General features: G+C 48.9%; 2 protein-coding genes across 2 annotated transcripts; both read left to right on the top strand.

The window, feature by feature from the left end:
• Positions 1–9,126: 9,126 nt before the first annotated feature.
• C7974DRAFT_321993 (trimeric LpxA-like protein) lies at positions 9,127–10,001 on the top strand (the record flags this gene model as incomplete). The annotated part of the gene is made up of 2 exons (XM_046138827.1): positions 9,127–9,834; positions 9,942–10,001. 2 exons carry the CDS (start codon positions 9,127–9,129, stop codon positions 9,999–10,001), a joined length of 768 nt encoding a protein of 255 aa, XP_045991697.1.
• A 1,190-nt stretch (positions 10,002–11,191) lies between these two features.
• Positions 11,192–13,042, top strand: C7974DRAFT_74881 (uncharacterized protein). The gene has a single exon (XM_046147210.1). The coding sequence runs from the start codon at positions 11,431–11,433 to the stop codon at positions 12,988–12,990; it is 1,560 nt and encodes a 519-aa protein (XP_045991696.1). The 5' UTR covers positions 11,192–11,430; the 3' UTR covers positions 12,991–13,042.
• Positions 13,043–13,945: the final 903 nt, after the last annotated feature.

Genomic DNA, 13,945 nt, shown 5'->3' with positions numbered 1-13,945 from the left:
TTATGCGCAATAATTGCTGCCCCCTTTAATACCTTCTTAAATGCCTCAACTATTAATATAGGAGAGCTATCTATATGCCTCTAAATCCTTGTCTTTACAAGCATTAATTATAACCCAAGTTCTAGGGTATTGCTTAGGGTTTGCGACTGCTAGGGCTTGTTATTTAAGGGGAGTAGTAGTAATAGAGTCTGCAGCTTTATATTAAGGGTTAATATAACCTGTTCTAGGTTATAAGGGACTAGCCCTGCGCCTTAGAACCCTCCCTAGATATTACTAGGGGTAATAGCTTTCTTATAAGCTGCTTTAAAGCATGGCAGGAACTCCTGCTTTATAATGTAGTTAATCTGGTTGCGCATAAGCTTATTAACCTTATCCCTATACGCCTTCTTTAGAGGGCCAAAACAAGCCACGTTAAGGGGCTATAGGAGGTGCGACAAGTGCGCAGGCATACATAGGGTTATAATCTTGTAATCCTTGCAGTATTGCTTAAATTCTGCAGAGTTGTAGCTCCTATAACTATTAATAATTAGCAAATAGTAGGTGCCAATAGTATATGTCTTTATATGCCTGTTAAAGTGCTTTAACTAGTTAAAACTAAGCTTATTAGTAGTCTAGCTATTTTTAGAGATAGCAATAGTCTAATCTTGAGGCAGGTTGTCGTCCTTATACTAGTTAGACAGGTGTTAGCAGGCTTTAAAGATAATATAGGGCGGAATAGCCTATCCTATAGCATTAATGCCCTTAATAACTATTACCTACTCCTGGTTGCCTGGCTGGACCTGCTTTGCTTGTCCTGGCTTCTCTGCATCTATAACAACGACTCTAGTAGATATCTAGCCTATTATAAAGCCTGTCTTGTCGAAGTTATACGTGTTATTATCCAGGATACCATACTTGGCTTTGATATTGGCTACTAGGCTAAACTAGCCCTGGATCACCACAGGATCCTTGCAGAGGGCTTGCTTGTAGTTATACTTGCGATTAAAGACTGTTTTGAGCTCCTCCTGACGCAAAACAAACCTGCTGGCCCACCTTGGGCTAACAGGGGCTAAACTGCGCTCTTTTTACAGAGAATTGGCCATATCAGCTATAATTATAAGCTGAGGGGACTCTCCTTGCGTAACTAGCTCAAGTATGCGCATAATAATTACCTGCTCCTTAGCGCTGGTTAGATTACGTGAGTTAGCTATAGTATCAACGCGTGAAGGTTGTCCTACGCGTCGATAGTCTAGTGTAGTTCGAGAGACTCTGTAGATAGCTGCAGCACGTCGCACTGGGAGTTTTGCGTCTTGTTTAAGAGCTTGAAGCGCAAGCTGGATCTAACACTCTTTTAACGCGTTAAAACAGGGTTGGTAGGGGGGCATTTAGATGGTGATGGTGTTTTGGTGTGGTCTTAGCAAAAGTGGCCCGCTCGGTGTACTGGCCCGCTTGCTGTACACCTACATTATAGATTATAAGTTCTAAATAACTTTCTATATATACTTACTAGTAGTTTAGGGCTAATATAATTGCTAAGAGTTCTTTATTATGCATATTATAGCGTTCTTCTAGTTCTAAGAACTTATATAAGTAGTAAGTAATTAGGTACTACTATCTATCTTTCTCTTATAATATAGATTGTTACCAAGCCGGCCATATTACTATACTAGCTATTTTCTCTTGGCACGATTAACACAAGTTACTGCAACTACAACTACTCGCTATTAAACAGTGACCCAGTATACTGCGTGCTTGCATCAGATTTAGAAGATATTTCTGCACCCTCCTGGCACGTTCGTGCGTTGTGTCCAGTCTTGCCGCAGTTCCTACAGCGCCGAACAGTTGATTGAGCTCCTAGTTAACTACCTCCACCCTGAGTCTTCTTAGATGGCTGAGCTGCTACAGACGTCTCAGCAGCTACCCGCGATGCTGCTAGGCCATACTTAAGTGTGCCACTATGCTGAATTTGCTTTCTCTTACGCGATTTCCTCTTAGTTATTACTGCTAATTGCTCTTCAAGCTCTCGTACGCGGGCCTTAATAAGGACGTTTTCGTGCAGCATCTCTTCAGCCCCTTTTACAAGCTTTAAGAACCCTTCTTGCGCTGCACTTAGTAATCATTAAAAGGAATCGCTTATAAGCTTAGATTAAGACCTAAACTTGTGTATATTGCTTAGTATCTTAGATTGCTACGGCGTTTTGGGTAGAGGTACTGCTAGTGGGGTATGCAGCCGCACTTCAAGGCAATCTAACACTACCTGCGCGTTAGTAGGAACAAGCCCTGATGCCTTAAAGGCCTTTTAGCAGTTAACCTCTGTAAACACATCAAGGAACGCGTCCCTAAAGGCTGGTAGGAAGCCTTCCTTGTTAATGTGGAAGACGCGTCGGCGTGCCAAGTCTCGAACGCGTTGGGAGTACTTGCGCTTCAACGGCGAGAAACAGACCACGTCAAGTGGCTGGAGGATGTGCGACGAGTGAGGTGGCATGCAGAGAGTAAGGATTTTGTTCTCTAGGCAATAGTCCTTGAACTCCTGGTTGAGATACCGAGTTCGGCCTCGTGATGCACACGGCGCGTGATGCACACCCCACCAACTTTCGCACCCTAGAATAAGTGAGGTTATTGATCAACACCACAACGCTGCTATCGCGAGATAAGTTGGTGGATTACTATATAGACTATTGCGAAACTTTTGGCTACCACAGTTTTTTTGGAGGACGCGTGGTGCGGCCAGTAGACGTTGTTGTGGGTGAAGGTGGTAAGGGCGCCTTATGGGCAGCTACCTGCCTTCGCACAGCACCACCACCACGATTCTTTATTACTTTTGACTAAGATTCCTGTAAGGCCTTACTCTTAGCCTGTTTAGGCAATTAGGTACTTTTTCCTGCGTTGCTCTTGCGCTGAGCCTCTTCTTTACGATCCTCAATTTGAGCGCGCTTCGCAGCCTATGCCTCAGCTGTTAATACCTTCTTCTTCTCTCGCTCAACACGCTTATTCTCCTTCTCCTTCGCTTGAATCAGCTTCTTCTGATGTTAAAGCTCCTTCTTAGTAGCTTTTGCTGCCTCCGCAGCGCGCTCTAGGTCCTCTTTTGCCTGGAGTTCTTGCTTCGCGCGCTTAATGCGTGAAGGACTCCACAAGACTGCACCACCACCGTCATTCCCGTCAATAGGTTGCAAAGGTAGTACCTTCTGCTTTCTCTTCTTATTCTTGTTAGCCTTTAGAGCCTCTTCTAGGCCTTCAATTTGAGCTTCTTGGACCTCTAATCGCACGTGGAGTTGGTGAAGGGCTTGATCAACTGCCTTATCAGCACTAGACCTATCCTCTTCTCTTGCACGCTTAAGTAGCCGCCGGGTCTTGCGCTAACTAGGTGAACCTGGTGCAGGCTGAAGCCCTGTAGGCTCTGAGGTTGTGCTGGGCGTCCTTAGTGTTGGTATTCTGAACTTCTTGAGCATGACGTCGGCATCTGGTGGGTGGATTCCAGTGCACTTAAAGGCCTGTACAACAAGGTCTTTGGTGAAGGTCTTCTTCCAAGCTGCCTAAAAGAGCGGGAAGAAGTCAGCTTGACCTACAGGCACCTACCCCTCTGTAGTGTGGCCGCGGTGAAGGAGTTCCATAGAATAGCTCTGTGCCAACGGCCCGTAGCACGCTATATCAAGCGGCTGAAGCGCGTGAGTCGCGTGCGGAGGGAATATAAGTAGGAGAATCTTGTTGGCATGAGCGTATTCGATGAAGGCCTGGGTAACGTGACTGCTGTGGCCATCAAGGATCAAGAGCCTGTACTTCCCTCGCGCTCTTACTCTTGTATAGCGATCAAACACCTGCTTTAGCCAGGCAACACCAAGAGCATCATTTATCCAGCTATTTAGTGAGGTACCAAAGTGTATATCGTGTTTCCCTGCGTTAACGCGCTGCACCCAGCTCTCTTGGAGCTGGAGAGACGATGAAGGATAGATGACTGCGGGCGGCAACGCATAACCATCAGCTCCTACTGCTCCTACCACTGTCACCCACTTCCTGTTGCCATCATGAGATGCTAGCTTGTATTTCCGGCGTCCAAAGAGTCGCTTATCAAAGATTCTGACGCCCTTTGACATCACTCCAATCATAAATCCCTTCTCATCCATATTGTACGTGTTTTCAGGCTCTATTGAATGCTGCTTGATTGTACTGTGCAGCAGGTTAAAATAAGAGCTAAAGGATTCATATGAAGCAGCATCGTGACGTGATTTTTCCATAGGCGTGGTCCAGGCGGTGAGAAGGTCGTCAGGGTAGCGATGAAGGAAGCGCGATACCCATCGATCAGAGGGCTCCCATTGACACAGCGACTTCACGATTCTCCGCAGGATCTTTCTTGTAGGCATAAGGTGTCTCTTAGTAAGTGATTTGACGTATTGTACAACCTTAATTTCATCGCGTGGGTGGAGAACTAGCTGGTGTTTTGATTTGACCTCATTTGACGCGCATACACCTTGGTGCCTTTGGCTCAACGTTGTGCGACAACAACCGTATTTCTGGGCAAGATCTGTATATGAAAAATGTTCTCCATACTTTAAAGTAGCTAGCTCTGCAAGGGCTTCTTTTAACGGCATTGTGGGGTTGAGTTATGGGGGGGTGCACAGTATAGGTCAATGTTGGTGGGGTGTGCATCACGCGCCGCGTGCATCACGAGGCCGAACACGCTAGCTGTAATTTTGCTTTTTGGTCTTCTGGACGGATCCTGGCAACGTGTTTCCCCACTAAGCGGCGCACCCCCACCGAACGGCGCGCCCTCACTAACATTGCATCGATCACAGTCTTTTGTCTTTACCCCACAACACTGCACAAAAACTGTAGCGCCTGTCTTTGCGCACCCTCTTTGCAGGCCGTTTAGCTGCCTCTTTGCTACTACAGTCCTTCTCAGCCATCAAAACCTGTACGTCACTTATTGTCAGACTCTCCTCTGTCTAAATTTACTTTCTCTTGCGACTGCGCTGCTCTGTCATAGCAGTCATTGCCTTACTAATACCTGCCAGTTCCTGACCTGCAATACTAAATAGTGACCTGTAACAGCCATGCCTTTTGCAAGTAAGTTATTAGCTTGCAGGAGAGGAGAGATAGGCGATTTTCTATGCTGTCTTATACGCTGACGAACTAGCGTTGATTTCGCCTCTATCTCCTTTATATTAGCTGGTGTTTTAGACTCCTATAAGGTGGTGTCTGGTAGTGCTGGTGTTCGCATACGGAACACTACATCAAGCTTTGATAGCACCTGCTCTGGGTTGTAGGGAACTAAGCCAGCGCCTTTAAAGCTTACTAGAATGTTCTCCTTTGTAATTGCCTTATCAAAAGCAATACAAATAGCTGGTAGGAAGGTCTCTTTCTAACCTTGTGTAATAGAATATCTCGCCTAGCTGTAAATCTCAGTTGGTTTGTTGGTTGGAATTGATTTCCGTCTGTATGATGGGGATTTAGGCCACCATTTGGCCTTCCGAAGGGCATATAGGAGGTGCTGAGCTATGGATTTAGAGTGCGAGATAACGTACCCCACGGACGAGTCGGACACCGGACGAGTCGGACACTTTTGCCAAGACCCCACCAAACCACCCCACTTCAAGCGGACACCTCAAAAGCTCCGCAGCTCTCAAGATTTCTCAAGGTTCTGCTTCGTACCCTCACATGCTATTCATGTTGGCAATGCAAAAGCGCGCTCGCCTTATCAACACAGTGCCGTCACACGATCCACTAGAAACGGTAGTCCGCAGATTGGCTGTACAATGGCAGAGACGCGCTCATGTAGCCAGGGCGCCTGCGTGCACGCGATGCGTCGTCAGTCATTGTGATCTTTTGTTCTCTGCAAATAATGATATCCTCGAGTCGTCTATAGGGCTCGAGCAGGAGTGTCGATCTTCGGACCGCCACCACAAATGCACCAGAACAAACCATTGTAACGGTGACTGAAATGGTCTCTGCTCACAAGCTATCACATGTGCCTCTTTGTTGCTTCGGAGCCTGTGCCGCCGTCAACACGCCCTCAGATTTTGCACAAACAAAGTGATGACCATAGTCATCGCGATCGTGTAGTTGTGCAGAGAAAGCGACAACGAGAGCAGTGATGCAACTGGTATTGATTTGGTACGTGCGACGTCATCTTCAGGGCGCAAAGCTTTGCAACATGCGAATGCTGTTGATAAGCGTCATCAGGGCAAAGGTGCTGACGATAAGCGCGATTGTCAGGACAGCACAAAGGTCAGCACTGACAATCAGTATAACTTAATCATCATTATTCTCAAGCTAAAGGAGGAGGAAGTGTCACATCTTACGGCTGTTTATGTCATGCCCGTCCGCTTTACGCAATACATCTACTTATCATTGCGTACTATAGAGACACTATAAGCCACAGTGGCCACAGACAGAGCTTAGCTTTCTATCTATCGCTGAGACCGTTCGGTCACAAGGCAGAGGAGCTGCTGATGACAGAGACAGTTGCGTGGTTGTCATATCAATGTAAGAATAAGCCCAGAACGATCATCCAATCGCTGCGGGACCACAGACCTTTCAACGATGATAAGCCAATATATCACAAGCAGTAATTGCATTCCACGAAAGATAATGCGCTGGACGTCGAAGGTCAGCTCATCAGCCTTGCCAGAGCAGCCAAGACGTGCGGCCCCGCGACGAACATCTTGGTTGACATCATGGCCTCTGCGCTAAGCCCTATTACTGACTCGCACGTATCTAGTGTGGCTTAGCCATGAGCTGGGTGGAACGATACACAACAAATGACTCTGCTTGTCACGAGGCCTTGCACTGATAGTGATCAGCGTGCAACACGTGCCTGTCAGCGCTGTGTGCATCGAGCATAAGCAACAGCCTCAAACACAACTTGAACGCTGATCAGGTGATGCTGTACGGAGGCCCCTTCGTTTGGATGTGATCAGCCGTAGTTGTACCTCATTCTCGTATCAGAGCGAGCCCTCGAGCGCGGTCACATCTCGCACAGTAGACAGTAGGTGTTCGAAGCAGGCACAGCGATATCGTAAGCAAGGTTTGCAGCAGTACAAAGCTGTGCTTACAGGCCAAGACAGGTCAAGACAGGTAAGGTCAAGGTAATCACTGTCAGGATTCTAGAGCCAGGATTGCGGGGCGGGCTAAATATTGTACAAGCGTTGGCGAGCAGAAAGACTTAAAGGGGCGTGTGCGCGCACTAGCAAGAAGTGTGGCAACGTCAACCGTGCCGCCTTTTGATCTCCACTGCTCATGCAACTTTGCGATTCTGCGCAGCCCAGACCCACGTCCTCACTTCTCTGTAATGCAACTCACCCTAAGTCCGCACTCGCTTATTGCTCTTCCGCACCACGCACCCTTGCACCCAACTGTCAAGGACAAGACAAAGCGCTTCTGCGAGCCCAAGGCATGGTATGGTAGTTAGAAGTAGTGTTGGAGCAATTTACGAAGTGAATATCGATGTGGGTGCGTTTTTGGGTCCACGAACGGCTGCCGCGTTGGGACGCCTAAAACCGGCGGCAAGCGAGTACTGCGGTACGCGCACAGACACAGCTAACAGTGAACTTAGTTTGGCGATATTAACAGCCAATTGTATCGACCGTTTAGCACCGAACTCTCCAGGATTGGCTCCTTGGGTCCATTGCCTATGGGAGAAGCGCGCAGCGATGGCTCAATGCACCACCCACTCTAAGCCTGTGAGCACGTACATCAGTCTGTGCCCCAGCAAGAATTTCGATGGCTCGGCCACTGACTGCCGCGCCGCACGTCTCGACGCCGTTCTGATCACGACAAAAGTTCTCCAGCCTTATCGTCCCGGGCATTTACCCTCGTCGCTGCGAGTGGCTCTGCTCCAAACCAGCACATCGCATCGCCGCTGGAGCATATATCACGCAGTCCAAACGCTTGGAAATCAGGTCACCAACGTCTTCGCTCATCAGGCACCAAAAGATTGTAGCTCTCTCTTGCGTCGTGGGGTTGCAGAACACCCTTTTTTCGCATCACTATTCGTCGGAACATCGCCACCCTAGTCAAACGTTGTTAAGCAAGAGCTTCAAAAAAAGGTCCTGGTCATTTCTGTGAGGCTCTTTCTCGTCCTATTCCCACCCACTATGTCTGCCGTGCTATCCATGCCAGCAAACGACCATGACCTACAACTAGTGAGAGACAAATTGAAGAAGTACTCTGCGTCTGCTTTCACTGCCATCAATGGAGGATCGTCTTCACTCTGGCCACATAGTTTGACTGGGCTTCAGTGCCTGGAGACTTGGCAGCGTGTCCCACAAGAGTCCGGTTCCCGCCCATTCAGTGACTCCACTGATCCTATCACATCGGCTGGAAACAGGCCTCATGAGATTCCATCCGAGAGAAAAACATCGCACTCAATACAGACCGGATATTTATGCGGATACTTGGGGGAAGAGGCCGTGCTAACCGAAAGACTCCCAACGGCATCCTTTGTTGAGCAGGAAACAACCGAGCATCGTTTGAGTGCTGATCTTCAGGACTGCAATGAAAACCAAGGACACAAGTCCAGCACGCTGGAGCGTCTGTCTATGAACGTGCCCTTGGGGCATAAGGACACTGCTCCCGAACGTAACAGAAGCGCCTCTGGTAAGGCTGGGACCGATCAGCGCTCCGACCGAATCCGGCCCGTGAAAAGACGAACCAGGACGGGCTGTGGAACGTGCCGAAAGCGGAAGAAGAAATGCGATGAAGCTAAACCGGAGTGTGAGAACTGCCAACGAGGCAATTTGGTATGTACAGGTTACTCCAAAGAGATCACGTGGTCGAAGAAAAACAATGCCGCACATGCTCCGCCAGCACTACCGCCGCACCAGCGAACATCCTCTGCAGAAGTTCCTGCCCACATTGTTCAGTGTCCGGTCTGTAACGTCATACACAACCCACAGTGTGAACCAAGTCAGAAGATCTACGCAGAATCCAATGCGTTAGGTGGGATCACAACAGCTCAAGACTGGCTTGTCTGCACTGATGAGCAGGGCCGCGAGCTATCGTAAGGTTCAAATCATCGACATTTCGGACTGTGTGTTGACTTTTACCGTCAGAAGACCAAGCCTTTGGTACGAAACCTGCGTCAAACCACAACAGCATGCGCATCGAGCACTCGCTCCATTGCGACCACACAGTTCTGATGCGGAACGTCAAATGCAGCAGAGAGAGAGCCAGACAGTACTAAATTTTCCATTAGCTCCGCCTCATGAAGCCTGTACCAACGATAATCATCATACGTCCTGTTTCGTGCCGTCAACAGCTCCCGTTCTAGCTGCACCGCAAGCATCGTCGTTATCTCACTGCACGCAACCATCCTTGCCTTTGAAAAGCGAGAAGGATAAGATGCTGTCAGCGGAGCCGTTCTTGCCAAACACTGCACAGCTTGTTGACGAGCGTGAGTTTTCCTTGCAGGCGTCCTTTCGCTTCAACACAGCTTTTCAGAAGGATTCTTACGAGCGTGCGTGGCTCTTCGGGCGAATTCTTGCGGCTGAGTGGGTTTATTTTCGCGCTGGTGAAAGCCAGGTCGCAGGTCACTTGGGTTATGGTACCGATGTGTCTGCGCCCCTTCACTGTGAGTATGGCTACAACCTTTCCATCGGAGACAATGTCGTCGTTGGACCTGGTTGTCAACTGCTAGACTCTGGCAGAATCACGATTGGGAGAAACACAAAGATTGATGCTCGTGTGATCATCTCGACACTTGAGGAACCCACTGATACGAGGTCACTGGAAGGCAGCGAGCGTACAGAGACCGCTCGTGAAGTTTTCATAGGCGAAAACGTCTACATCGGTAACGGATGCATCATCCAAGCCGGTGTCCGCATCGGCAATAACGCGATTGTGCGTACTAGGTCCATTGTTGTCCAGGCAAGTATACAGCGTTCTTACCCCTCCTCGGACCTGAGATGACAGGGCATCGGCCGTTGTATAAGCGAGCTAGACAACCATACGACACTAACTGTATACAGGATGTACCAGCCAACTGCGTTGCTTTCGGTAACCCAGCAAGAGCACAACAGATCAGCTAGCAAGCTTAAGCGTTGCAATTTTAGGAGACCAGATCTACCACACTCTTGTCGACACGCATGATTTCTGCACCTATAGACACCTTATGACTTCATAGTTTTCTGCGGGCGAACGAGCAAGTCGACAAATCACGGCAATCCATGTCGACGTGCGATGCAGCTGGTTAGTAGTGCTTTCGAGTGCCTACTTGGACACGCAGGCCGTAGAACAGAATCCTATGTTTGTGGTACATCATCAGTGGCAAATTTTCAGGTAGTCTTCTTGCTGTCATCAAGGCAAAAGACAGGGGAAAATATTTGCATGCGGATGTCAAAAGACTTTGCCCGGACGTAGCTTCCTTCCGAACCAAGATAGACCTCACTGAGAACAGTCTTACGATCTACAAAGATGTAGTCAAGGTCGTCTTTGAGTATCTTGCCACGATCCGATTTCAGCAGCCACAAGAGTCAGTTATGAACGAAATTCTTCGTCAGCTGAAGCGGTGGTATTTCCTCGAGCCGAAATCTTCTCCTGGTCATACCACGCGTCATGTTGAGATAATAGACGTTGGAGGAACTATTTATCGAATGGTCGCGGTTAAAGAGTGGCCACGCACCCCTCGACCTGGACTTTCGAAAGGTAGGCAGTGCACGAGTATTCCTTGAATCGAGATGTGAGTCATACAGGTGTATGTCAAAGCTATTTCTCTTCACCAGATCTAGGAACGCCAAAGTCATGTGCACGTCACCAGGGGTCAAGGACACAATAGCTCATCGTGGCTTGGACGTGTTGACAGGGCCACTTCGTAAATTCTAACGTGGCTGGATGTTCATTGTGATGCTTGAAACGGGCTATTTTCTCTTTTTGCTCCGGTCCGCGAAAGCGTCTGCGAACCAGTGCCATGACACCCTGCCCGTACAAAGGTCCTCGATATTGAGCAAGAGCGTCATGAAGATAGATGGGTCGATTTTTGAGCATTGAGATGTCGGCGAACGGATACATGCATAAATGTCGGACTGTGCGCTTTCGTGGACTCCAATCTGCCATTTTCTTCAGCCGCTTTGAGATCCTGATCCTTTTCGAGCTAGCCTACAGGAGGGCCGTGGCCCAGGAAGTACTTTGATTTGACTCTCTTGCCGCATGGGATACATATCCATGTATAAATATCCGCAAGATAGGAGAAAAGGTCCATAGCGGTACGTGAGCGTTCAATAGCTGACGTGTTGAAGTTCACTTTTGGTGGTCTGTGCTTTCGCTCGCCCAGACTTTTGAAGCTTCGGTTCACGTGCGGAGACGGTTGACAACCATGCCTTTCACTTCACAACTTCCGCACTTCGTCTGCTGGAACAGCACTTCCGTCCACACCGCATCGATTATCCCCAACTCTTGACCATCTAGCGTCGCGCTTCGAGTGGTTTTCCAACTGCATTGTATCGTCCACGACCTATAGTCATGGCGCTTAGCATCGTTAGGCAGCGCATCGCCTATTATGGCGCAGGCGATTTGATCGCCGCGCTCCCGGCCCACAGCTTGATGAGTTGGGTACCTCATCCTGCAGCGACACCACCGACAGCGCTTGTGATCGGTGCCTACGAAGGACGCGACATTCTCGCCTACATGAAAAGCTTCGGCGGCAGCCCACCCAGGGTGCAATATTGCGTCAGGCCGGCCAAACGTCGACTCAATGCATCCACAGCACAATCTCTTACGCTGGAGGAGGTGTTGGGATCGCCACTCATTGTGCCCTTCAAGTACATCGCCGACACTTCTGAGCCGGGAAAGGGCAACTTTGGTGTCGTCATTCAATGGTACTTCATGGGCAAGATCGAGCACGAAGTGGATTATGACTATGTCAAATATTGTCCGCGACTCTACAACGCATTGAAGAAAATCGATGCGGAGAAATGTGCCGAGAAAAAACCTGAAATGCCAGAACCTGAAGAACGTAGAGATGCACAAGATCAACATTCAAGTCACCTCGGCTATCCTGGTATAGAGGCAGGGATAACCAGACGGCCTATCACTCTGGTGAGAAGTCCAGTAGAAAGCCCTTTAGTCAACATGAGCGACGATGAGCGCTCTGATCTGGACAAGCTGCACACTTATTTGGAATCGTATGGCGCTCTTTACTTGCTGAAAAATCTACCCGGCCCAGACAAGGTTCAATTCGTGAAACAGGACTCCTTTCTCGATGCCCAGCCGCGAAAGCTCCTCATGGGCCACCATAAAGAACGCAGCAATGACATCTATGCGTATATGCGAAAGTCACGCAAATTCCACAACATCAAGTTCTATCTCGAAGATACGCGTACACCTTCGAAGACAGCCATCTGCGCTGAAGACGTTGCTAAACAGCGTATCCTACATCCATTTAACAAGACCTATCCAAAAGGTACTTACAGCATTGGCCAAGATGAGAGAGCCCGACTCACACTTATGGTAAAGTGGTACTTTATTGCAGCCGGTATAGCGAAGGACTGTGTGCTCAGAGAAACAAAGGCTTATCCTGAGCGCTTGCGAAACGCGCTTGAATACATTGCTAAACGCATGGGGGCTGCTTCAGTCAAAACACCCGTCGTTGGGTACGAACAGCAAACTGAGCCCGAAACTACATCAGAAGAGGCGAACCCAGCCATCGATCAAAGTCATATCCAATTCTCGCTCGCTGAAGTTACACCCAATCTTTTGTCATCGCGCATCCAAACCAGAACCGATCCTCCACGTCCGTCAACTACTCACGCAGAGCAACTAGATAAATCCTCCAATGCCGTCGACGACCCAGAATTGAGAGGCACAAAACGCACCGCCGAGGATGCAGAGTTCGAAGACCTCGCCGAGATAGTCTCTCAAGTACTTACTGTGGATCGGGATCTCACAAACCAAATCAACGACATCGACAAGCAGATTGAGCTGCTTCAGACGCAACGCAGGGACTTAGTAGAGAAGAGAAAGGATGTGAAGATGAGGTTCAGGAGGCAGACTTTGGCGATTGCATCGAGAACGGATGGATAGACGTATCGGGACTAATTTTGAAGTCTGCCGGTCAATACTCCTATGTCTGCCCAAGAAAAACCGTCGAGCAAGGCGTACCGCAGGCCACTGTCACAGCTACCGCCATCAGCCGACGACTCCGACACCGTCCCGAATGAAAGCAGCCAGCCCGACCCTCGAACCAGGAGGAGCGCCACGACCAACAAAGACCTGCTTGTCGCCTCGACCGAAATCATCTGGCAACAAACCGAGACCATCAGGAACCTCGAACGCGAAATCAAAGAGATCAGGCAGGATCAGCAGACCATCCTCGACCACAATGGCAAGCTTATCGACGAAGTCGCCGAGCTCAAGGCGCGCAAGAATTGCGTGAGCCCCTTGCGCAGCTCCTTGGAAACGCCGTGCTTCCAGTCTAGATGAGTGGTGACCTGCGAACTTGATGTGGCAAGTGCGTATTTGCACTTGCGACATATTAGAGCTCGACTCTCGCCGTCCACGTATAGATCGCAGCGCGCCAGAAGGGTTGATGTGGAGTCGCGGTTCATAATAACGGGAATGGCAACACGGCAACACGGCGAGCAAGCAAAAGATGTGAGACTCGCAACAACAGGACAAAAGGAGATAAGCTGTAGCAGGATGAGCGATGTGATGCTATATAGAGGAGTTCTTGTCAGTGTAGGGGCAGTGTGACGAACGCGTGCACGGCCATTTTTCGGAAATTTGACAAAGGTTATCGGGAGCACGGACGGAGATTGGGAAGTTTGATCAAAGTTCCAACAAGCATTAGCCCAGTAGAGCGCCTCAGTTGTCTAGAGCACTGTTCTCTCTCTACGTCTTTCTTTTTTCCATCTCTTTTCTTAAGCTATCAAACTTCTATTTTTCGTTCTTCATCATAAACTAGGGTTAGGGTTAGGGTTTTGGCCATAGTACAGAGTTAGGGTTAGGGTTGTTTTCAACAATGGTTTTATACTAAAAT

The sequence above is a fragment of the Boeremia exigua genome (assembly GCF_020726555.1).
Source record: "Boeremia exigua strain MPI-SDFR-AT-0100 chromosome Unknown C7974scaffold_14, whole genome shotgun sequence".
In the NCBI taxonomy this organism is placed as follows: domain Eukaryota; kingdom Fungi; phylum Ascomycota; class Dothideomycetes; order Pleosporales; family Didymellaceae; genus Boeremia; species Boeremia exigua.
This window is presented reverse-complemented; position numbering and strand designations above follow the sequence as displayed.